The 23,351-nt window shown below is 36.6% G+C and overlaps 1 protein-coding gene across 1 annotated transcript in view; it reads left to right on the top strand.

The window, feature by feature from the left end:
• IPO8 (importin 8) overlaps positions 1-23,351 on the top strand; it is a 70,696-nt gene that overhangs the window by 22,716 nt on the left and 24,629 nt on the right. The window contains exons 9-20 of the mRNA XM_040642293.1: positions 481-615; positions 2,245-2,344; positions 5,195-5,271; positions 5,556-5,672; positions 6,236-6,325; positions 8,044-8,209; positions 9,214-9,374; positions 10,225-10,350; positions 14,247-14,313; positions 17,639-17,764; positions 18,420-18,517; positions 21,969-22,064. Of these exons, the coding sequence (XP_040498227.1) occupies positions 481-615; positions 2,245-2,344; positions 5,195-5,271; positions 5,556-5,672; positions 6,236-6,325; positions 8,044-8,209; positions 9,214-9,374; positions 10,225-10,350; positions 14,247-14,313; positions 17,639-17,764; positions 18,420-18,517; positions 21,969-22,064 (1,359 nt within the window). The remainder of the gene's footprint in view (positions 1-480; positions 616-2,244; positions 2,345-5,194; positions 5,272-5,555; positions 5,673-6,235; positions 6,326-8,043; positions 8,210-9,213; positions 9,375-10,224; positions 10,351-14,246; positions 14,314-17,638; positions 17,765-18,419; positions 18,518-21,968; positions 22,065-23,351) is intronic.

The raw sequence follows: 23,351 nt of genomic DNA, 5'->3' as shown, positions 1-23,351 counted from the left end.
CCCCCCCCCGACAGAGCTAATCTGTTGTCCTGATATTGTTTTTTGGATAACTTACCATTTCTCTTCCAATTTGAAATGTAACTTTATCAACTATTACAATCTGTTTATGGTGTCTCTTGCTGTGTGGATGTTTTCAGTGTTCACTTAGTGAAGTCTGTTACTACTTCTCTGAACAGAAATCTTATTTGAAGAACTTAGTTACGTGAAATACAGCGTAGACTTACCCTGAATAGTCCCCTAGGTTAGAAGTGGGACAAATGGCTGGAAGTTACAGTGAGACACCCTTCAGTTCAATATAACGTGGACCTCTCTAATAATTAAAACAGTCCGCGAGTTTTCTCACAAAACGTTGATTTCCCCCCAAATCTGTTTATTTTTATCTCTATGGATTCTGGGTTTTATGTCATGCTTAAAATGCCCTCCCCTTAACCTTAAAATTATTTCTGTTCTCCTGTACTTTCTTTTCCTCTTTTCCTGTAGGTACTACTAAAAATTTTAGACCAATATAGACAGAAAGAGTATGTAGCCCCCCGCGTTCTTCAGCAAGCATTCAACTATCTTAATCAAGGGATTGTTCATTCTGTTACCTGGAAGCAGATGAAGCCACACATACAGGTTAGTGTCAGGGAATAGCTCTCCAAGCTTGTTCTCTGGTTAAGTTAGGTTTTCCAGACAAAGTAAGTTACTAATCCTATATTATATATTTAATATATTTTTATTTCCATGAATAATTTCAAATGCGTACAGTCTTATATCTGATATGATGGGCTTGGAAATTTAAGTATTTGAGAAGAGTGAAGCCTTCAGGTTTAATAGTTTTAAGACCTGGATTCAGTTGGTCTTACTTGGAGTCTCATTTAACCTCAGTTTCTCTTGTGTTCAGTCAGATAATGTTTTCCTAGCCTTCTTATCTAAAGGTTGCTAGGCTCAAATGTGGTATTTTACGTGATAACATTTTGAAAAGAGTCACCAAGGCTCTACTAAGGTAGCATTATTTTGCAGGAAATGAAACAAGATCATTTTCTTTTGTAGGTGTGAGCTAACAAGGTTTTTATCTCTCTTTGGGGATTAAGTTCGAAGTTATCTGTTTTTAAATCAGTTGTTAACTTAAAGATAGAATTCAATGTCATTATTTAATTAAAGAACAAATGAGAATGAAAAATTATTGGCTATTAATAAATTCTTATTTGCATTTAGATAATTTTGGGTAATTCAAAGATGTTAGGAACTGAATTCTTTTTTCCCCTCTCTCAAACTAAGAATTCTTAACGTTTTGTAATCTCTATGATAGTATCTAAAAAGAAAAATAAATTCTTTTACTTTGCCTTTGGTGTCCAGGATAGAATTTGTTTAGTGTTGCCTTATTACTGGTCTTATAAATATAATCTTTTTTTTCTATTTTCTGTGGACATCTTAATATTTGTCTAATCCCCTTGATCAAATAGTGATAGTTTCTTTGCAATTAATAAAGATATTGATTTCATTTTATATACTATGCTGTTATAAATTAAGAGTGGATTTTTTTTCTTTACTTGATGCCTTTGGCCTTATTTTTTATATTGCTGTAATGTAGGAATAAGAAAAGTCCAATTCCTCGGTTGAATTTTTTCTCCTAGAATTTAATTAGGAATAAGTGAGAAGAGATGATCCTATTTTTGCATCTGTAGTTATTACAGCACAAACAGGCTTAGTAGGGCTTTAGCAGCAGTGTGCATAGAGGCTATTAGATACGATTTTTTTTCCCACCCGAAATCTATATTTCTAGAGTAGGAAATTTTTTAAGAATGGAAGAGGAAAAGAAATTTTAATATTGCTGGTACATTGACATTTAGGACCAAAATGGAAATGTAAAAATTCACAATAAGAAACACTATAGTAAATAAAACCTTGGCTTGATATTTATTTTTCTTCCTTAAAGAATTAAGGTGTGTTTAATATTGATTTGTTAGTAAAACTTTATTATCTCTGCTATTGCTTCAAAGAATAGCATTTCCATTCATCTCTTTCCCTATACTTTTAATCAGTTATTGTTTAAAAGCAATCTTAAGTTTAATTCTTTCTCCCCCATGCCCCTAGGCTCTTGCTTTCCTGCTTTCCCCTCAGCCAGTGCAAGCTTAACACAAAGATTAATGTAACAGTCTGGAAAGCTAACATCATAAATACCGTGAATACATTATAAATATTCCTCAAATTTGAATAGCCCATAGCCATTTGTTGTTTTGTTTTGTTTTTTTCTCTTCTTAGAATATCTCTGAAGATGTCATTTTTTCTGTGATGTGTTATAAAGATGAGGATGAAGAGCTGTGGCAAGAAGATCCGTATGAGTACATAAGAATGAAATTTGGTAATCGAGATGATTTTATTCCTCATCAGTTCCTGGATATGTAGAATAGTATAACTAAATTTATATTTTTAAGCAGATTTTATTACTTGGTTACATTCCCAAAGTTCTGCGTTGCCTGATAAAGCCTGAAACTCAGGAGAGGTTGATGTTCTGTTGAGCCAATGTACTTGAGACCTTAGCGTGTAGATGATGGAACGCTGTCTTGTTCATCCGTCTTAGGGGTGCCGAAGCAGTCATGGAGCCACCTACAATTTTTTCTGTTGTGACGCTGATCTGGAGGGGTCATCCCTTTCTGTACCTTTTGGGATACCCATTTGTAGATTGGGTTGTTCTTAGTCTGGGAGATTATTTGGATTTCTGCATATTTTGGGAGCACCCCAGTTTAGTATGCCTCTTTATCTTGGTGGCTAAGTATTCCACAAGAGAGTGAGAATATCACTGCATGGCCCCGTTCTCTGGAGGAAACTTTTTGCTTGGATCTTTCTGGAAGTTACTGAACTGTGTAGGTTGCTTTAGTTCATTCCCTTTTATCCCCAGTTTAAACTAATTGCTCCATGGAACCGTCACTTCATATAGCAGAATGTTACTTGTGTACCTCTGTTTGTCCTGCAACTTAGTGCTATTTGAGGGCAGGGACTTTATCTTGTTTATTTGCTTTATTTTGCATTCTCCATCCCTTCTCCATCTCTCCATTCCTCTACTAGTGCTTGGCTCTAGTCTGCCTTCCATAGATGTTGAAATAAATAATTGATAAAACTAGCACTGCCCCAGGCATGTCAAAGATAGTGACAACGCAGTGCTTTTTCCCTTGTTGGGCCAGGTTACCTGGCTACTTGAGTTAAGCCTGCTGGTAGGGATGCTAGATGATGGGTTATGTTGTTTTTACAGTGCTTTGTATTTAGTATCATTTGGTTCAGAGGGCCTCTTCTCTTGGAGACAAAGTACCAGAGAAGCAAATGAAGGAGAAACAATATTTACCATCTGCCTTATCCCTCTGTTCTAGTTTCCTTTTGAAAATCATTTCACATATGCTGGATTTATTATTTCCCCTTCCTAATGACTTTGTTTTCCTGGGAGCAGAATGATTAGCCAGTCTTTCTTCTACTTTCTTTCTTTGTTTTTATTTGTTTATTTATTTATATTAACACATAATGTATTATTTGTTTCAGGGGTACAGGTCTGTGATTCATCAGTCTTCCACAATTCACAGTGCTCCCGTAGCACATACCCTCCCCAGTGTCCATCACCCAACCACCCTATCCCTCCCACCCCCCTCCACCCAACCCTCACTTTGTTTCCTGAGATTAAGAGTCTCTTATGGTTTGTCTCCCTCTCTAGTTTCATCTTGTTTCCTTTTTTCTTCTCTTCCCCTATGATCCTCTGCCTTGTTTCTGAGATTCTTTCTTCTATTTTCAAGGTGTTCTTTTAGTGTTTAGTTTTCCTGTAATACCTGTGTGTTTCTGTGATGGCGGGAGTATTTGTTTAGTGTTCAGAAAGCTACCATGATTTCACTTCCTCTTTGTGTCAAATAAGATAGTATCTCAGTTTTTAGAAATATAATAATAAAGAGCTGTGAGTGTTGACAGAATTGACATTTTTACTTTTGGATAACTATAGGAAAGAACAGTTACACAGTTATGTAGTTTTCTTTTTATATTTTTGCCATTTATAGTTATTTATATGAACGAAGTCTTATCTAAATGCATTGACATTAATAATGTTTTTAGATTTGGAGAGCTCAGGCTCTTGATGTTAAGATAGTGCGGGCGCAATTCTGTCGTGGCCACTTACTCATTGTGTGACTGTGGGCAAATTCCTTAGCCTCTCTGACATGCGCTATTTTCAGCTATAAAATCAGCAATACTAATGGTGTTGGGAGGATTGAGTGGGATAACACATGTAACTAACTTCCTTAACTGCTCAGAGGAGAATATTAGATGTTTGTAGCATCTTCGCATAGTGCCTGCCAAAGAGTAAGTGCCTGGCACAGTGGGTGATCTCCTGAGTGTGGTGTCTGGCACTCGATACATATTAGTTATTAGTATTATTACATTTGTATTTTATATTTTGGCAAAGACTTAGATTTGGTTTTATTTTTATATTTAAATATGGACGTATGAGATACTTTACAAATATCTGCCTGTTCTGAAATTTGTGAAAGTTCTCATGATGTTCAGTGGTGTGTTTTAAATATGTATATTCAATAAATAGCCACTGAATCCCTGCTGAATCTGCCTGTTGACAGAGCCAAGCACTGGCCTAGTAGTCCCCCAAGGCTTTTACACTTGTGGTTTCCTTTGTTTGGAGAGCTTCATCTTTAGATTTCCATGTAGAGTTTGCTCCCTCCTTCATTCAGTTTCTGCTTAAGTGTTACCCCAACAGAGAATTAAAGAGACACTATATTTGAACTAGCACTCCATATAACTCCATATAACTTCACTCTCTTTCTCCTTATCCTATTGTACCTATTATGTATGTATGTGTATAATCTGTCTCTCTCTCTCACCTTGTGAGTTCTGTGAGAACTCTTTTTGTTTGATCTTTGTATCCCCAGAACCTTGACCAGTGCCAGGCACATAGTAAGCACTAAATAAACTTTTGTCCTCAGTGAAACAGATATGCCTAATATATATTGTTCTCTTTAATATGATTGTTTAAAAGGACAACATATGGAGTTTGAGAAATAATTGTTGTGTACGGGAGCACTGATGACATATCCTTAGCCTTTTCCTGCTGTAAACCAGTGTCCTGTGTTTTATTTTTTGTTTTGGAATAGTGGTCAGTTGGGTTCAAAATCTATAATAAGTAATTATATTTTTATTAATGTGGTTTAACCTTTTAAAATCCTAGATATATTTGAAGATTATGCTTCTCCCACCACAGCAGCCCAGACTCTCTTGTATACTGCTGCAAAGAAAAGAAAAGAGGTATATAGTTATTCTTTTTAAATCCAAAATTGAAAGATGGACTGTGTTGATTTGACACTAGTTATACCCCCTACTATTTGAAAAATTATACTATTCGTTATAATCTATCACTTGAATATTTTCCTGTCCTAGTTAGGGAAAAGGGTTGTTTTCTTAATTATAATTGCTTGATAAAACACAATAAAATGGCTTTAGTTTTGCAAATTTGTATATCGTACTTAACACTATAGTAATAAGGCTGTGGAAGGTCACATAGACTAAAATGGATTCTTCTGTTTCTCTAGGTGTTGCCCAAAATGATGGCATTTTGTTATCAAATCCTAACAGACCCAAACTTTGACCCAAGGAAGAAAGATGGCGCCCTGCATGTGATTGGTTCCCTGGCTGATATTTTATTGAAGGTCAAGCTACTCATAATATTATTTACTTAAGCACAGGCAAATGAGAGAATATGAAAGTTGTGAACAATTTAAAACTTGTGACTGCTTCTGCATAATTGAGTTGACTGTAAACATCCTTTTTTGTGTCACCTGTTTCTTTAATTAATTTTTTAATTAATTAAAAAACAGTTTTTCAGTGTGAAACTATTGCCATATGAAAAAAGGATACAAAATGACTAGTGTTATTTATTGCTGCAAAAGTCAGTCAGTATCAAATTATATGTAAGGTACTGTTTCTGTCTTGTTTTATTTATTTATTTATTTATTTATTTATTTATTTAGTGGGGCTTGATCCCGTAACGCTGGGATCACGCCCTGAGCCGAAGGCAGAGGCTTAACCGCTGTGCCACCCAGGCGCCCCTCTGTCTTGTTTTAAAACATACAATACGTAGGTCAAATAATTTTATAAAATTTCACATAGAAGTATATTAAGCATAAGTCATAATAAACATACTTTATTAGCTGTGATTTTTATATATGTAAAAGGCATTGCTAAGTTGAAACTTCATTCTGTTTCCTTACAGAAGAGTTTATTCAAGGACCAAATGGAGTTGTTGCTGCAGAATCACGTATTTCCATTACTATTGTCTAACCTGGGATATCTTCGAGCTAGAGTAAGTTTTCCATATTTCCATTATGTATCTTAAAGTATTCATTTGAGGGGCACCTGGCCAGCTCAGTGGGAAGAGTGTGCAACTCAATCTTGGGATCATGTGGGGATCGTGAGTTTGAGCCCCACGCTGGGTGTAGAGATTATTAAAACAAAACAAAACAAAAAAACTTAAAAAAAAGTTCATTTGTAAGATAGTTATTGAACTAAATGTTTTTGGGTAAATTGACCTTTTACCATCTATTGGGATAAAACGAAGTCAACTAGAATGTCCCTTATGGTCACCTAAGCTGAATAAAAAACAAACTAGTAAATAAGGGATTTATGGATTTTAATTCCAGCTGCTTTAAATGTTCACCCTAACCTACTTGCTGCATTTGTAACACATGCAGGGAGAGGGATGATGTTACAGCAATAATACAATGTAAATTCGTAAACTGATTAATTTTCAGTCTCTAAAACAGCATGAAATTCTAGTTTGGCTAAAAACTTGATTAGTATAAATCGTATATTAGGTTGACATATATGCCTTAGAAAAATGGAGAAAATAATAATCCATGTAAACTTATTCATGTTCTAAGTGTATATTACTTCTAGAATCAATATCTTTTATGGAGAAATAAAAGTAGAACTTCAAGAGCCTAGTATTTATCTTTATAACTACATCAACACAAAAAATGTCTTGCTATAAAGAGCATATGTTAACAATGTCTTACACACTAAAACATTTTATAAACAGAAGGTAGTGTTCACTGGAGAAGTATTTGGGCATGTGTAGATTAGAGGTGCAGAGGGTGTGCAAGTATTTTTATAGGTAAGCTGTTGTCTTTGACAGGCTGTGTGAATTGTAACTCTCTTGCTAAGAGTCTTTGGCAATGCACATTATCATTAATTGTGTTTCATGTACGTAGACAAAGTAATAGTCTAATAGTTTAGACTAATTGTGTTTCATGTACATAGACAAAGTAATAGGTCTAATAGTTTAAAACTTGGTAACCTCTAGAAGGTTTAAAATTCTTCATACCTTGTATGAGCAAAAAAAAAAAAAAAAAACCAAAAAACAAAAAAAACGAAGCTTGCTAAGTCCTGATGCTAGTAAGGGAAATAATGTTTCATTTGTTTGCTGTGAAGGCCAGCAAATGAAAGTCAAACATTGGTTTGTAGTAGCTCTTACATGTAAATAAATAACAAATTAGTTATGAATCATAATATTTATTAAGCTTGAACAGGATTTCTTTTTTTCAGAGACACTTCAATTTGGTTCCATTTTCTTTTCCCTATAAAAAATGCATATAGATAATTTAGAAGTAACAAAACTGCCTTTTTTTTTTTTAAGATTTTATTTATTAATTTGACAGAGAGAGACAGCCAGTGAGAGAGGGAACACAAGCAGGGGGAGTGGGAGAGGAAGAAGCAGGCTCATAGCAGAGGAGCCTGATGTGGGGCTTGATCCCATAATGCCGGGATCACGCCCTGAGCCGAAGGCAGACGCTTAATGACTGTGCCACCCAGGTGCCCCAACAAAACTGCCTTTTTAAATTAAAAAAAAAAAAGGGAAATCCAGAAGTTAGCAACTAAGGCTAATATGCTACCCTCCAAAAATAAACAGTACTTGGTAGAGTTAATGATATTTTACCTAGTAAGAAGTTCCTTTATGCATGACCTAATTATAGAATGCCATTATCCTAATAGTTCCCTACTTAATTTCTTCTTCTAACGTAGTCCTGTTGGGTACTTCATGCATTCAGTTCTTTGAAGTTTCATAATGAGCTCAATCTAAGAAATGCAGTTGAACTGGCAAAGAAGAGCCTGATTGAAGATAAGGAGATGCCTGTCAAAGTTGAAGCTGCCCTTGCTCTCCAGTCATTAATTTCTAACCAGACACAAGGTAAAGCCAAAAATACCTTTTAGAAGGTTTATTCTATTTTTATGTTTGACATAATCTTCTCACATAGTTTCTTTACTTCCTTCCCTAATAGGGATGATTCTCTGTGTCTTAAGATGCAGGGTTTAGATTTCTGAGCCTTTGTCCCCTCAGAATTTTATGGAATTTTCTTCTTCCCCTTTTTAGGAGTTCCTATTGACTGGTTTCCAGAAAAATTTTAGATTAGGAAATAAGTTGGTAATCACGGGGCGCTGGGGTAGACTGGGAATCCAGAGACCTGGTGTCTAGTTTTGATTGTCCTACAGGTTGCTGTGTCAACCTGGGCAAGCATGCCATATGTCAGGGGCTAGATAGACATATATTTAAATACGCAGGCTTGGAATAGATGGCCTCAGGATTCTGTGATTCTACTTTCAACTCTAGCATTCAGTGATTCTACTAGTTCTGAAAGTAGCAAGTGGGATTTCTAGTTGGTGATGGCACAGATAAATCATTTGTGTTCAGAAGAATATTGTTTAAAGTTCAGGTAAACCTTTGAAAGTAAATTCAGTTTTATGAAGAACACGAACGTAGTTTACTTCTATTCAGCAGTGTTTCAGTGAGTATTGTATGGGGATATGTGGCGGGGAACGGGCACCATCAATACTGGGCTTATTTTTTATGTACGTTATTTTTTTATACTTGTATCTTGATGTCATATACACGTCCTATAAGTCATGCTGATGATAGAGCATTTGTGTAATTAGAATTTCTCAATGAAAGCTCTTGGCATTTTGGTTAGAACAGTTCTTTCCCATGTGTAGGATTGATTACCCCTAATTACTTAGGGGGAAATGGATATATTGGTGAAGATATTTTGGTACAGCTTTGTGTCTTATTTACCATAGAGCAAGCATCTGCCAAGAATCTATTACTCTGTGTCACTTTACCTTGTCACCAAGTTAATTCCTTTCACCACTTGTGAATGTCTAAGTTTTTACTGATTTTTGTTTGTTTTATTGCATTAGCTAAGGAATATATGAAGCCACACGTGAGGCCTATCATGCAGGAGCTGTTGCACATTGTTAGAGAGACAGAAAATGATGATGTTACTAACGTTATCCAGAAGATGATATGTGAATATAGTCAAGAGGTAGCCTCAATTGCTGTTGATATGACACAACATCTGGTAAGAATGGGCAAAGTTTTATGTTAATTTGAAAGTAAATTCAGCCTTGAATAATAAAAATAAAAGCCTTGACTTATCTGAATTAATTAAATTACAGAGTTTGGAGTTTAGTTTTATATGCATTTGAAATGTTAATATAAAAATGTTTGCTCTAATAATTCTGACAGTTGTTAATTTCTATAGTCAATTAGACTTAAATCTAATAACATTGGGATCATTTCATCTGTAATATTCTGAGATTTCATAATGATGTGCTTTGATGTGAGCCTTCTAAATTTTCACTTTCCGAGCGTTGAATCTGGAAACTAATTTCTTTCAGTTTTGGGCAATTTCTTGAATTACCTATTTGATTAATTTCTCCCTACCATTTTTTCCCCTGTTCTATAATTCTGATGCAGAATATTGGGTCAGGACTGAGTCTTTAGTTTTCCTTTTTTCTCCTGTTTTCCATGTCTGTCTGTCTTTTTCTGTTTCATTTTCTAGGTAATTTCTTGACTTTGTCTTCTACCTTCTATCAAATTTTTCATTTGAGTGTTGCTAGATTTCACTTTTCCCAGACTTTGGATTTATTTGTTTCATGATAACCAGAAGTTAAAAAATAGCTATCTAATTGTTATAACTCCAGTTATTAGGTGTATATTCCACTCCAGTGATTAGATAAGGAAAAAATGGCCATATTTAAAACATGACAGTTTCTATCATTGATTTAGTAACTTGAGTTAGTGTGTAACTTAAGTGTGAGCAAGACTGACATCTAGATGAGTGCCCTGCCCTTTTATTAACTTATAACAACAGTGAGGGGTAGGTATGACAGTACTGATTGTGGAATATGTATATGTTACGTTCATAGGCTGAGATATTTGGCAAAGTTCTTCAGAGTGATGAATATGAAGAAATTGAAGACAAAACAGTAATGGCTATGGGAATTTTACATACTATTGATACTATCTTGACAGTGGTGGAAGATCATAAAGAGGTGGGATTTCTTTGTGTTTTGTTATGTCATTGTAATAACATTAACTGAAATTTACATGATCAATGGGCATGACTTTAAAATTACTATTTAGTTATGTTGCTAGACTTTAAAAATTACCTTCAAATATTAAAGGAACATACTAAAATAATTGAAGGGGGAAATATTACATGTTGTTGTAAGATATATAGTATATTCCTTTGTACTAAACTGAGTTTATCGCATCTGCTATGTTCTAGCTAGGTTGTTGGGGAATATCAAATTTAATAAGACATGAGCTCTGCCTTGTGGAACCCACAGTCTTCTTGGTAGAGAGAGAGAGCCATTCAGTCACAGTGGCAGATATTAAATAATGGAACAAAATTCAAATGTAACAAACATCATGAGAATGGAAGGGAAGAAGAGCTTAAAACATCATCTTTCCTAAACTGAATTCCAGAAGAATATTGGGATAAGAATTCGTGCAATTATTAAGTGCTTTCCCTCTATTAGCTGATAGACTTTCACTAATGTTCCTGTGCGATCACTGGAGCAGGTAAATGGTAGTGTCCTTTTGCAGAAGTGGAAAACAGGTTCAGATAGTATTGAGAGACTTGCTCACAGCCAGAGTTTTGGGTTTGCAGTCAGATTATTCTGATAATGCATCCATTCATCTCCACCCGAAACCTTCTGCTCTCCTCCCCAAGCATTACACAGCCTCTCCTTCTTTTTTTTTTTTAAAGATTGTATTTATTTATTTGACAGAGAGAGACAGCCAGCGAGAGAGGGAACACAAGCAGGGGGAGTGGGAGAGGAAGAAGCAGGCTCCCAGCAGAGGAGCCTGATGTGGGGCTCGATCGCAGGACTCCGGGATCACACCCTGAGCTGAAGGCAGACGCCTAACGACTGAGCCACCCAGGCTCCCCTACGCAGCCTCTCTTTAAATCAGATTTGCGTTCGTTACTTCTGTGAGTTCAGGCTGACTTGCTCGGCAATGGCGGCAGCTCCTGTCTAGTACAGTGTGACTTAGGAAGCAGCTGCCGGTTCTTTAAATAGCGTTGTTAAACCCTGTGGCTGTTGACTTATCCTGTGTTTATCACATACCAATGGAAGATTACCAGATTCTTTTTTTTTTTTTATTTGAAAAGATTTTATTTATTTATTTGACAGAGACACAGCGAGAGAGGGAACACAAGCAGGGGGAGTGGGAGAGGGAGAAGCAGGCTTCCCGCCGAGCAGGGAGCCCGATGCAGGGAGCCCGGTGCAGGGCTCATTCCCAGGACCCTGGGACCATGACCTGAGCCAAAAGCAGACGCTTAACAACTGAGCCACCCAGGTGCCCCAATTACCAGATTCTTAAAAACAGTTTGATATTCTTCTCCTGGGCAGGCCTCCTTCACCTAAAAGGCTGAATATGAAGTTTTACTTCCATCTTTATTTTTATATCCTTGTTAAAACTGTACGGGCCGTTCAGAACAGTGAGATGTTGCAAATTAAATTACAAGTGTACTTAAGGATAATTCTTTAGCCTTATATGCAGAACTTGTATTTTAAATTTGGAGAGACCTTAGAAATCCCCTCGTCCAGTTTTCCAAAATACGTGTGTGTAGAGGATGGGCAGTAGTCAAATGAGCAGCAGGATTAGTTTGAAAATAAAATAGTATTTTAGCTTTCCTTTTTAATTTTTTTACACTTGATGTTAAATTTATTTTGCATTTCAAATAAAGGAGCATGCGAACTTACTGTGATTATCAAAGGAGGCACAGATTAAAACTGAGAGGCGCTAATCAATTCCAGCTTCCTTACCTACAGATGAAAAAACTTAGAAACTGAAAGCCCTCAGTAAGTGGCTGAACCAAGGTCAGAGATAATTAGAGGCAAAACAAGCGCTGGAATCTTGGTCTCCTGACTGCCTGTCCTGTGATTTTGAACTTTGACTTATTAAAAGCAAACTTTGAGAAGAATATATTTCCTTAAAAGGAAAAATCACATGTGTATGAATACATGTACAAACAGTATATGCAGAACAAAACTAGAAATCTAAACCGGATGCTTATGCATATGCAGTTTTTCTTTAATGGTTTTAAATATATTGACAGATTTTTAAACTCGGAGATTTTTGGATCATTTGAACTTTAAGACAGTACCTTATTTTTTTTCTATTTTTTTAAACAGTCATTGTTAGCATTTATTATATATTCTTCCAAGTAATGTTTATGTACATGTGTCTTTTTCCAGGGCTGGTTTTCAGGGATATCCAGTGATAAATAAGCAGATCAGTTATTTACAACCGGCAACTGCTCTGGTACCTTGCTCTCCATGCCTATGGGTGGCAAAATGTGTTGATTATTTAAGACAGTACTTTAAAGCTGAATATTCAGAGAATATGCCCCAAACTTGAAATAGGATACTCAGATGAAAATTGTAACCCATAGTGGAGTTCAATTTTTGCTTACTTAAAAAATATTTCGAACAACAGATGTTGAAAAATCCGAAAGGTGTGAAAAGATAGTGAAAATTCACTTTCTCGCTCAGCTCCCCAGATCTAATTCTCTCTGGAGGTAACTCCTCTACAAGGTTTCTGTATCCTTCCAGAGATTTTTTTTTTTCTATAGCTAAGCAAAAAAATGAGTGTGTGTATTTTTCTTTTATGAAAATGTTAGCATACAGTTTTTATCTGCCATTTTTGAATTATATTTTGGTGATCCTTCCACATTAGTCACGAAAGTTAAATATTTTTATTAGTTGCATAATATTCCTTAAAAAAAAAGATTTTATTTATGTATTTGTCGGAGAGCACAAGCAGGGGGAGTAGCAGGCAGAGGGAGAAGCAGGCTCCCTGATGAGCATGGAGCCCGATGTGGGACTCGATCCCAGGACCCTGGGAGCATGACCCGAGCCAAAGGCATATGCTTAACTGACTGAGCCACCCAGGCACCCCCCCCTTTATTTTTTTTAAAGATTTTGTTTAGTACTTTCATAATATTCCTTTATATGATATGTCAAGTTTATTCAACCAGTCTCTCATGAATGAATATAATTTAACTGTCTCTTGTTAAATGGAACCTTGGTCGATATTGATCACAAACATCCTGTAGTGAGTGGCCTTTTACATGTCATTTGCATCAGTGATAATGTGTTGGAGAGCAAAGTCCCTGAAGTGGAATTGCTGGGTCAAAGGATGTATGTATGAGTAAGCTTGAGAGATATTGCTAACTTGGCCAACTTAACACTTCCCAAATCAATGGACAGCAGTGTCTCTTTTCCCAGCCATGTACTTTTTGATCATTACCAGTCTGATAGATGAAAAGTGGTAATCTGGGGCTTAGAATTTGTACTCTTACGATATATTTGAGTGAACATCTTGTTAAAAGTTTAAGGTCTGTTTATACTTCTTTTTCATAACCTTTGCCTTTTTTCCTGTTGATTTGATTTTAGGGGAGGGAATTTGATCTTGGTGATACCATTTGAAAATAATTCCCTCAATTTTTCATTTATCTTTGACTTCCCCCTACCCTATACAGATATTAATTTTTGAAATCAAATGGCTCGATATATTTATTTCTGATTTCTGTGCTTTGAGCCATTTTCCGTCTTCAGGATTATGCACAACTTCTTTTCATTTTTTCTGGTATTTTTATGGCCCAAGTTTTTACATTGAAATCTTTCATTCATTAGGAACTTATATTGGTATAAAATATGAGGTAAGGAACTAACTTAATTTGTAATTTTATTATGGATTTAACTCCCACTTTTATCATTAGTTTACTTTTCAGAATTTTTGGTTATATTTTTCACTTGAAATTTAGGATTGTCAACTTCTCTTTTCAAAAAAATCCTGTTGGTATTTTTATTGGGCTAATATTTATAGGTTAAGGGTTATGATGAATTTTAAACTAAATGTTTAAATTTGTCTTTAGGTTACTCAGCAGTTAGAGAATATCTGTCTACGGATCATTGATCTTGTTTTACAGAAACATGTAATTGGTAAGTTCAAAGGTAGAGTAAAAAGGTAAACTGATATTTTTAAATTTGGTGAACTTAAAGTGCATTTTTAGCCCTTCAAATTCAACAATATGGACAATTTTGAGAAAGAGAAGCTTGCATTTTCTTCTGTTTTTGGATATACTTTCTAGTATTAGGTATCTATGTTTTCATCTAGAGAAAAATTCAATATATCCAATGAATTTTTAGTCTTGGAATTTTTAAAGGACAGAGAACTTTAAATTTTACATTTGTAGAGAGGAAAAACTGGGATGAGGTTCAGGCAAGGTTACTTTAATCTGGAATTGAAAAATGTGAAATGATAGACCTATGTATCCTATCAGAAGTATGAAATAACTGTTGTTCTGTTATATTATAGTGCCTGACTTCTGAGTAGAATGAGTAACTAATAGAATCAGAATGTTGCAAACTGATGGGAATTTGTGGAGGAGACTGTTTGTCCATAGTATCCAAGCATTTTGAAGATGGCAGCCCCACGTCATGTGGACAAGGGGAAGATGCAGCCTGTGTAGTGTGCAGACAGAAAGCGGAAGAAAAGCATGTGACTGCCTAAGAGCAGTTGTCTCCAGACTTTTTATCATTGATACCATTAATAAAAAATTGAGCATGCACTTCTAATATAGGTGAATAAGATTTGAATACATATTATAGGCAATATACATATGTTACTAAATGACATTTACATCCATAAAAATAGAAATGTAAAAGGATGGGATTAAATGTCTCTCTATATAAAGTGTTCTAATATATTATTTTCCCTTCTCAGTGGATTATCTTGTACGTTGCCTAGGGTACATCCTCCTTCCTTTTGAAATCATTGCTGTAAAACAGTAGTTCTCAAACTTTGGTGTGCGTGAGAATCACCTGGAGCTAGTTAAAATGACATTTCTGGACCATAATCCTAGAGATTCTGATAAGCAAAAAAAGAATATATTCCCCGATGTCCTTATTCATGGAAGAGATTGTAACTGAACATTTTCCATTTAAATTTAAAGTAATCTTGAGTGAAACCGTGAAGTAAGGCGAAGAGAAAAAGTTTATACCAACCAGCTATTTGATTTGAGCAATTGCGACATCAGGATGTTAAGGAAACAGGCTATTTTGGGGTACAGTGGGTAGAGGAGAAAGCCATGGCTCCAATTGCCTGTCTGATAGCCCATCCCTAGCCCTAAGGTGATGGATGATCTTTCTTATGTTTTTAGCTGTAATGTAATGTTAATGGCCCATTTTGAACCGATATTTGGCCATACAGGATCTTAGATAAGAAAATGTATATATATTTGTTCTGCAAGAGGTCATGGGCTGACTCTGTTATTCTAGGACCTCCACCCCAGCAGCCTGACTTCATTCGTGTCCATGGCCTAATCTCTTTCCATTGTCCCACTTTCCTTTTATCGCTGGCCCATTTTCATTGTTAATTTGCTCCTAAAATTTCATTTATTATTAGAAGCCAGGGTGAGCTATTACTGCTTTAACGGCTTTATCTAATGCAGAAAGTCAAAGTAAATACAACCATCCTACCCTAATAGTCTTCTTGGTTGAGAATGATTGAAATAACTTTTGGTGAATTCAAGCATACATGGAATTTAGTGGAAGGCTGTTTGGTAGTTCACTGAATCTGTGGGAAGGCTGGAGTTGGCTGGAGCCAGCGGGACCGTGCCCTAGAAGTGGTCTGCCGAGGAGGCCGGTGCTGCCTTTGTCAACACGGGGTCCCGCACTGCTGCCCACCACAGTCCAGACTCCAGTACAGCCACAAGAAGTAATCTGCAACAGCTTTGCACCTTCTAGTTTCTCTGTCAAGGCTCGAAGTCCTGATCTTCAGCATCGCAGTGGCTGGGTCGTGCACACGTGCTGAAGCTATGAAGGGTGTGCTCGGAAATCTTGGGCGCCTTTTCTGTCTTTAGGCTTCAGCTTCATGTTAAGAAGAGGCATTTACTCTCCTTTCCTCGTCTCCACGGTGTGGGGTGATGATAAACAGAACTTTCAGATATTTCATATTCAGATAGTGCTGTCTTACGTAACAAGTTATTTCCCAGTATCTGTGATTTCCATCTTACTTTGCTCTTGGTAAGGCAAGTATCTGTCTACTAGCTTTTGAATATATTGTTTTAAATGTTACAGAAAAAAACTCCCAAGTGCATCCAGGGTGAATATTCGTTCCTTTTATTAAAGATTTTTTAAACTTTTTGAGAGAGAGAGTGTGCACACAAGTTGGGCGGGGGGGAAGAGGGAGAGGGAGAGAGAGAATCTTAAGCAGGCACCACGCTCAATGTAGAGCCCGATGTGGGGCTTGAATTTACGACCCTGAGATCATGACCTGAGCCGAAATCAAGAGTCAGATGCTTAACCCACTGAGCCACCCAGGCATACCTAGTTCCTTTTAAATAAGAGGGAAAAAAACCTTTGGGGTTAAAAGACTTTTGCTTAGTGACACGGTAGGAATTATTTGAAAATTTTGTATTAAGAACTGTGTTTTCTCATTGTGTGTTTAGATATGATTTCCTTTTGACAGAGGGTAATAATAAAAAATACATATGCACATACAATAGCTTTCCGTTTGGACTCTTTTTAGGGGGTATAATTGTCTTGCGGTAAATACCATACAAATTTTACAAGGTTTGTAAATTGACAAAATATGGTCCAGAATAGTTTGTAAACATATGTGAGGCAGGAAGATATTTTAGCCTAACTTAATTAAGCTTCCCAAAGAATATTCTTTGTACATTAATAATCCTGTGCATGAGAGATATACAACCATCCATTCCTTCTCGTATTCATTTCTAACATAGCTTTAGAAGTATAAACTATATTTTATTTATTATACAGTATCAAAAATACACATATTTCCAGTATTATGGGTAAGTTTAGTAAAAACAAATCTTTGCACTGTCTTACTGGGTAGGGGGCAGAGCTTCTTAAGAAATGTAAGGTGGCAGGGGCACCTGGGTGGCTCAGTCGTTAAGCAGCGGCCTTCAGCTCAGGACATGATCCCGGGGTCCTGGGATTGAGCTCCGCATTGGGTTCCCTGCGCAGCGGGAAGCTTGCTTCTCTCTCTCCTGCTCCCCCTGCTTGTGTTCCCTCTCTTGCTGTCTTTCTCTGTCAAATAAATAAATAAAATCTTAAAAAAAAATGGATGATAGCAAATGTAAGTAGCTGAAGATGGGAGTGTGGACAGAGGGGTGCTCAGAGTATGTTAGGTGTAAGAGGAATGTATGCGAGTGGATAGCTTAAACCTTCCTCTGTGGTCTTTGTGTTTAAGTTTTGCTATTTTCTAGCATTCTAACTAGAGATTTTTTCTTCCTTCTAGAATTCTATGAAGAAATTCTTTCACTGGCATATAGTTTAACCTGCCATGGTATTTCCCCTCAAATGTGGCAGCTGCTGGGCATATTATATGAGGTGTTTCAGCAGGATTGTTTTGAATACTTTACAGGTACGGCTTTGACCATCTAACATTTTTGCTTTTCTGTGTCTGGACATGATTTCCTTTGACAACTTGACATAGAGACATATATGGCTCCAGTACTAATCAGAAAATAATTGTTCTTTCCCTGTCGCATAAAGGGTGGTGCTCTCAGAGCAGTGTTTTGCAGCTCTAGGAATACAAGCCGTAGAAGGGAGACTGTTCCCTGTTGTCTCTTAAATTAGTTTGCAGTCCGGACATATACCTGTACGTTAATTCAGTTACTATTTTCTGAATACCGTCGATATTTCCAAGCACTGTGCTAAGCACGGCAGTATAGCAGTGAACAAAGTAGGCGGCCTGCTGTATTGACGCTTCCGTTCTAGTTGGGGGGGGGCGGGGAACACACAGACCAGCAAGCAAGTACACAGTTTGTCAAGTGGTGATGACTCCCGTGGAGAGACAGGCATTCAGAACAATCACTGTAATAGAGGGTGAGCATTTAATCTTTCTGATCCACGTTTCCCTCGCCTGTAAATAGAGCGGGTCTGTCACTTTGTTACTAGCCCTTTTGTGGTTGTGAGGGGAGATAGTAATGTGTGGGTGCTGCAGATTTCAGTAGGAATAGTTTATTTCTACTCTTGTTACTCAGATCTCATTGGGCTTTTGAATTTTTTTTTTCCAGATATGATGCCTCTCCTGCATAATTATGTGACAATAGATACAGATACTTTATTATCTAATCCAAAGCATTTAGAAATACTTTTTACAATGTGTAGGAAGGTAAGTGTGTCCTAATCAGTTATTACAGTGGTTCTTACTAATGTTTGAGTGTTTCACCTCAGGACTCTCTTTCGGTTTGTTTCTTACACTTTAGTTCTGTATTGCCTTCAACATATATTTGTTATTTTTTATTTTCTAATAGACCTTGGAATTGTAATTTGAAAATTTTATATCATGTGTTGTGCTTAAGAATGTTTGCCACTTTTATTTATTTAATTTTAAAATTTCTTAAATTTATTTTACTTTTTAAAGATTTATTCATCTATTTGAGAGAGAGAGAAAGAGAGAGAGAGAGAGAGAGCAGAGCAGAGGGGCCGAGGGAAAGAGAGCATCTCCAGCAGATTCCCTGCCGATGTGGGGCTTGATCGCATGACCTGAGATCATGACCTGAGTCGAAATCAAGAGTCTGAGGCTTAACTGACCAAGCCACCCAGGCGCCCCTTATTTATTTTTTTAAAGATTTATTTATTTTATTTTAGAGCGAGAGGGAGAGAGAGATTGTGTGTGTGTGTGTGTGTGTGTGTGTGTGTGTATGAGTGCGAGTGGGGAGAGGGACAGAGGGAGAGAGAGGATCCCAAGCAGACTCCAAGCCAAGCACACAGCCTGATGTGGGCCTTGATCCCGTGACCCTGGGATCATGACCCGAGCTGAAACCAAGAGTCAGATACTCAACCAGCTGAGCCACCCAGGCACTCCCGATGTTTGCTGCTCTTGTAGCTGTGTACTTTATAATGTTTAGGATAAATAATTTTGTGTTTTTTCTTTCAAAAATGCAAACTTAACTACTTGATTAAAGAAAAGTGCTAAAAACAAAACAAAACCCAACAACAGAAAAGCAAAGTGCTAAGTAAATAACCACAGTTTGTCAATCACTGATTTTTTTTAATTGAATGTGTATATTGGAAGCCACTATATATATAGATAGGTATGTCTATACATATAGGAATATAACAGACAAAAAATTGGAATAGTTGGAAAAATGGCATCATTTAGCTCAGTACAGGATGATTTATTAGCCATATACTGGCTACTGTTATGTTTACATACAAACAGGATCATCACGGGTTAGATTTCGCCCTCTGTTGGTTATATCATAGAATCATTGATGACTATAAATAATGTTTTCCTTCTCCTTTAGGCGAATATTTATACATGCATAAATGTAAAACTGTATCGCATAGAGCTGCCAGATACTTAAGTTTGGCCTTGAGAGTAAAATATCTAGTGTAGAACCTATCTTCCTCTCTAGAGGAGATGTGTACCAAGATAGTAAACGCTCTGAATTGATAATCAGCACATCTGATTGATGTCTCAGTTCGGTTGTAAAGAGCCTGGGAGATTTTGGGAGGTCACTAAGTTTCATCACCTATAAACTGAAGGAGTAAAATCATGATTTTTAAAGACCCATTTAGCTCTGTAATAACCTAGCTTATTAAATCATAATCACTTGGCAGTCTTCAGTATCCTCTCCTAAGTTGTGGAGACCATTGCTAGTGAGGAAAAGGGGGGAGAAAGCAGCAAGCAGAAAACAGAGCAGTCCTACAGCCATTAGTACGGCCGCTCTGTGTCACAGCAGCTGGGGTAGAAGTGGTGTTCACATTGATGTCCTTACACTTATCAAATGGTTAATGTGTTGTATTCTTGGTTTTTAATAATAGCGAATACTTACTGAACTCTTACTGTATATGAGGTATTTCCTAAGTACTTTATACATATTAACTTCTTTTATCATTACAACATTATGAGGAAAGTATCACCTTTTGGTCAAAGAGGAGACTGAGGCACAATTTTTTGCATCATGCCTGAGTCAGATCGTCCGAAGTCACGGAGCGAGTCCACGTTGGAGCCATATTTGAAGCCAGGGAGTGTGGCTCCAGAGTTTTTAAAATTACTGAAATATATTTTGTTTCTTCCCCTTCTGGAGGTGGGGACCAAAACCAACCAACCAACCACAAAAAAAACCCCGAGTAAATGCAATTTGGGACAAAGGGAGTGATTTTTTTTTTCTCTCTCTGTATTTTCCAACCCCACCACGTAAGTGTATTCTTATCCTCCTTTTACAGATGGGGACAGTAAGTAAGACACAGAGGTTGATTCTTAAAAACACAGATAATAAGTGGCAGAGCTGGAATTTGAACCAAGGCATTCTGGTTCCAGAGCCCATTCACATTTAGAATCTAGATGTAGACATATTGCCCTAAGAGGTGGAATCTTAAATTTTATGTAAATAGGGTTGATTCTTGGCTTTGCCAGCTATCTGCTTACGATTCAGCTCACTGATCTGTTTTCCAGTTTCCAAAATTGTATAGCTGTCTACTTTTTTCCTTTTCTCTGTCTTTGTGGATTTATGCCTCTAAAACCTCTTTATTATCATTTTTAATGGTCTTTGGGAAGTAATAAAATTAAATGGGAATGTTCCATCTGTCTTCTTTATCTGGAATTTCTTTTTAATTCAGTTTTCTTAAATCGTATTTGTCTAGGAAATTACCCAGTTCATCTGAGTTTTCAAATGTATAAGGATGTATTGTGTTCTCCATAGTATTTGCTTATTTTAATCCCTCCTTTACCTGTATTTATGTCTTTTTCGTTTCTACTATTTTTAAAATTTTGCTCTCTGCTTTTTAAGAGTAATTTTGACAAAAGTTGTCCACTTTGTTGTCTTTATTCAATGAGTCTGTCTTTTGTTTCTCTGTTACCTCTTTTTGTCTGTATTTTTAATTTCTGTCTCCTCTTAGGTTAAGTCTGTTTTTTTTCCTTATAGTTTGTGTTTGAACTCTTATTAATTTTTCCATATTTTCTAATTTCCAATATAAGCAGGGCTCTACTCTATGAATCTCTCTTCTGGGAACCTTAATGTAAGGCAATTATATTCCAAATTTTATGTAAGAACATGTGCATTGTAGAATTATTTGTAATTGAAAATACAGAATTGACAATAGAGGAATGGTCTGGTAAACCGTTATATTTATGTACTGTAATTCTTATGGTCCTAAATGGTTATAACGTCCGTGGAAGAATGTTTGTAGTTATAAAGTCCATATGGAGAAATTAAAAGGTGTGTGATAAATTATGGTTATTATTATGAAAAAATGAACTCAAACAGAAAACTATAGGGTTTGTTTCATTGTTTAAGTGGAAGGTTTCTTTAAATTTCTTTTGATTTCATTTTATTGTTTTGTTGTTTTGTTCCCTCTAAAGGGAAGCTTCACTTATCTGGACAATTAACTCACATAGTTTACTTTATTGCGATTGTGATGATTGCGATGTGGGGCTTGATCCCAGAACCCTGGGATCATGACCTGAGCCGAAGGCAGACACTTAACTGAGCCATGCAGGTGCCCCAAAGCTATGATTCTAGTGCCTGAATTTTTATGGGGAATTTGCTTCATGTAGACGCGATTAAATTCTGCGCAATGCCGCTCACTGCGGGGCTGGGCTGTCATTACTGTAGGTACTGTGTGGAGATGCAGGAGAAGATGCGGAGTGTCATGCAGCCAAACTCCTTGAAGTCATCATCCTTCAGTGCAAAGGAAAGGGAATCGATCAGGTAATACACGTGTGGAAAGTCTGTACTTGTTTGTGTTGAAAATTCACCTGCCTGAATGACGTTTTGTTTATATTTGATGGAAAATTAAAAAGATAGCCTGTAGTTCGTGCTTGCTGGTACAAATCCTATTTAAATGACAAAGAAAAATACCCATGCAGTTTGAAAATTGCACCCTGCATTCTAGTTGAGAAAGTAAACAGGAAAATATGTAATAATTTAAGAGGCAATCAAGCAAGTCATGAAGGAGATAAATATGTAAATTCTACTCTGTAGGTTTTCCAGAGATTTGCAATTTCCCTTTGTGTTTATGCATTCTATTGAAATATTCTCAGATATATTCTTTTAATCAGAATTGAAGATACTGTGCATAAAAGAAAAAGTTTCTTTTAGTGATTTAAAAAGCACTATAAATTTTCAACAAAGATTAATTTGACGTTTGGTATAATCATGGCATGATAGTTACAGAGAAAAGTGTGAAGTGTTCAAGTAAAATTGTGGAGTTGTCTTTTTCTTTCAGTTCTGTAACTCTTGCTCCATGTATTTGTTTTGTAACAGCTTTATTGAGCTATAATTCACATATCGTATAATTCACTCCTTTACAGTGTCCATACCTCAGTGAATTTGCGTATATTCACAGAATCCTGCAACTATTATGACAGTTTTAGAGCATTCCCTCACTGTCCCCCCAGAACTCTGTACCCTGTAGTGATCACTCCTCATTTCCCCTTAACACTCACCCCCCACCCTAGGCAACCATCACTCTACTTTCTTATTTTAGAGATTTGCCTATTCTAGACATTTCATATAAACAGAATCATGTGGTCCTTTGTGAATGACTTTTCTCACTCAGCACAATGTTTTAAAGGTTCATCCGTGTGGGAGCATGTACACTAGTACCTCATTTCTTTTTATTGCTAAATATTCCGTTGGGTAGATATATCACATTTATTTTAGCTGTTCATCAGTTGATGGACATTTGGATTTTTTCCACTTTATTATTATTATTATTATTATTTAAAGATTTTATTTATTTATTAGAGATAGAGACAGCCAGCGAGAGAGGGAACACAAGCAGGGGGAGTGGGAGAGGAAGAAGCAGGCTCATAGTGGAGGAGCCTGATGTGGGGCTCGATCCCATAACACCGGGATCACGCCCTGAGCCGAAGGCAGACGCCTAACCGCTGTGCCACTCAGGTGCCCTTCCACTTTATTATTTTTAAAGTTAGCTCCATGCCCAATGCAGGGGCTTGAACTCGCAACTCTGGAATCAAGAGTCTCATGTTCTAC

The sequence above is a fragment of the Ursus maritimus genome, unplaced genomic scaffold, assembly GCF_017311325.1.
Source record: "Ursus maritimus isolate PB19 unplaced genomic scaffold, ASM1731132v1 scaffold_26, whole genome shotgun sequence".
Taxonomy (NCBI): Eukaryota; Metazoa; Chordata; class Mammalia; order Carnivora; family Ursidae; genus Ursus; species Ursus maritimus.
The sequence above is the reverse complement of the archived record's forward strand: the minus strand, read 5'-3'. Positions and strand labels throughout refer to the sequence as shown.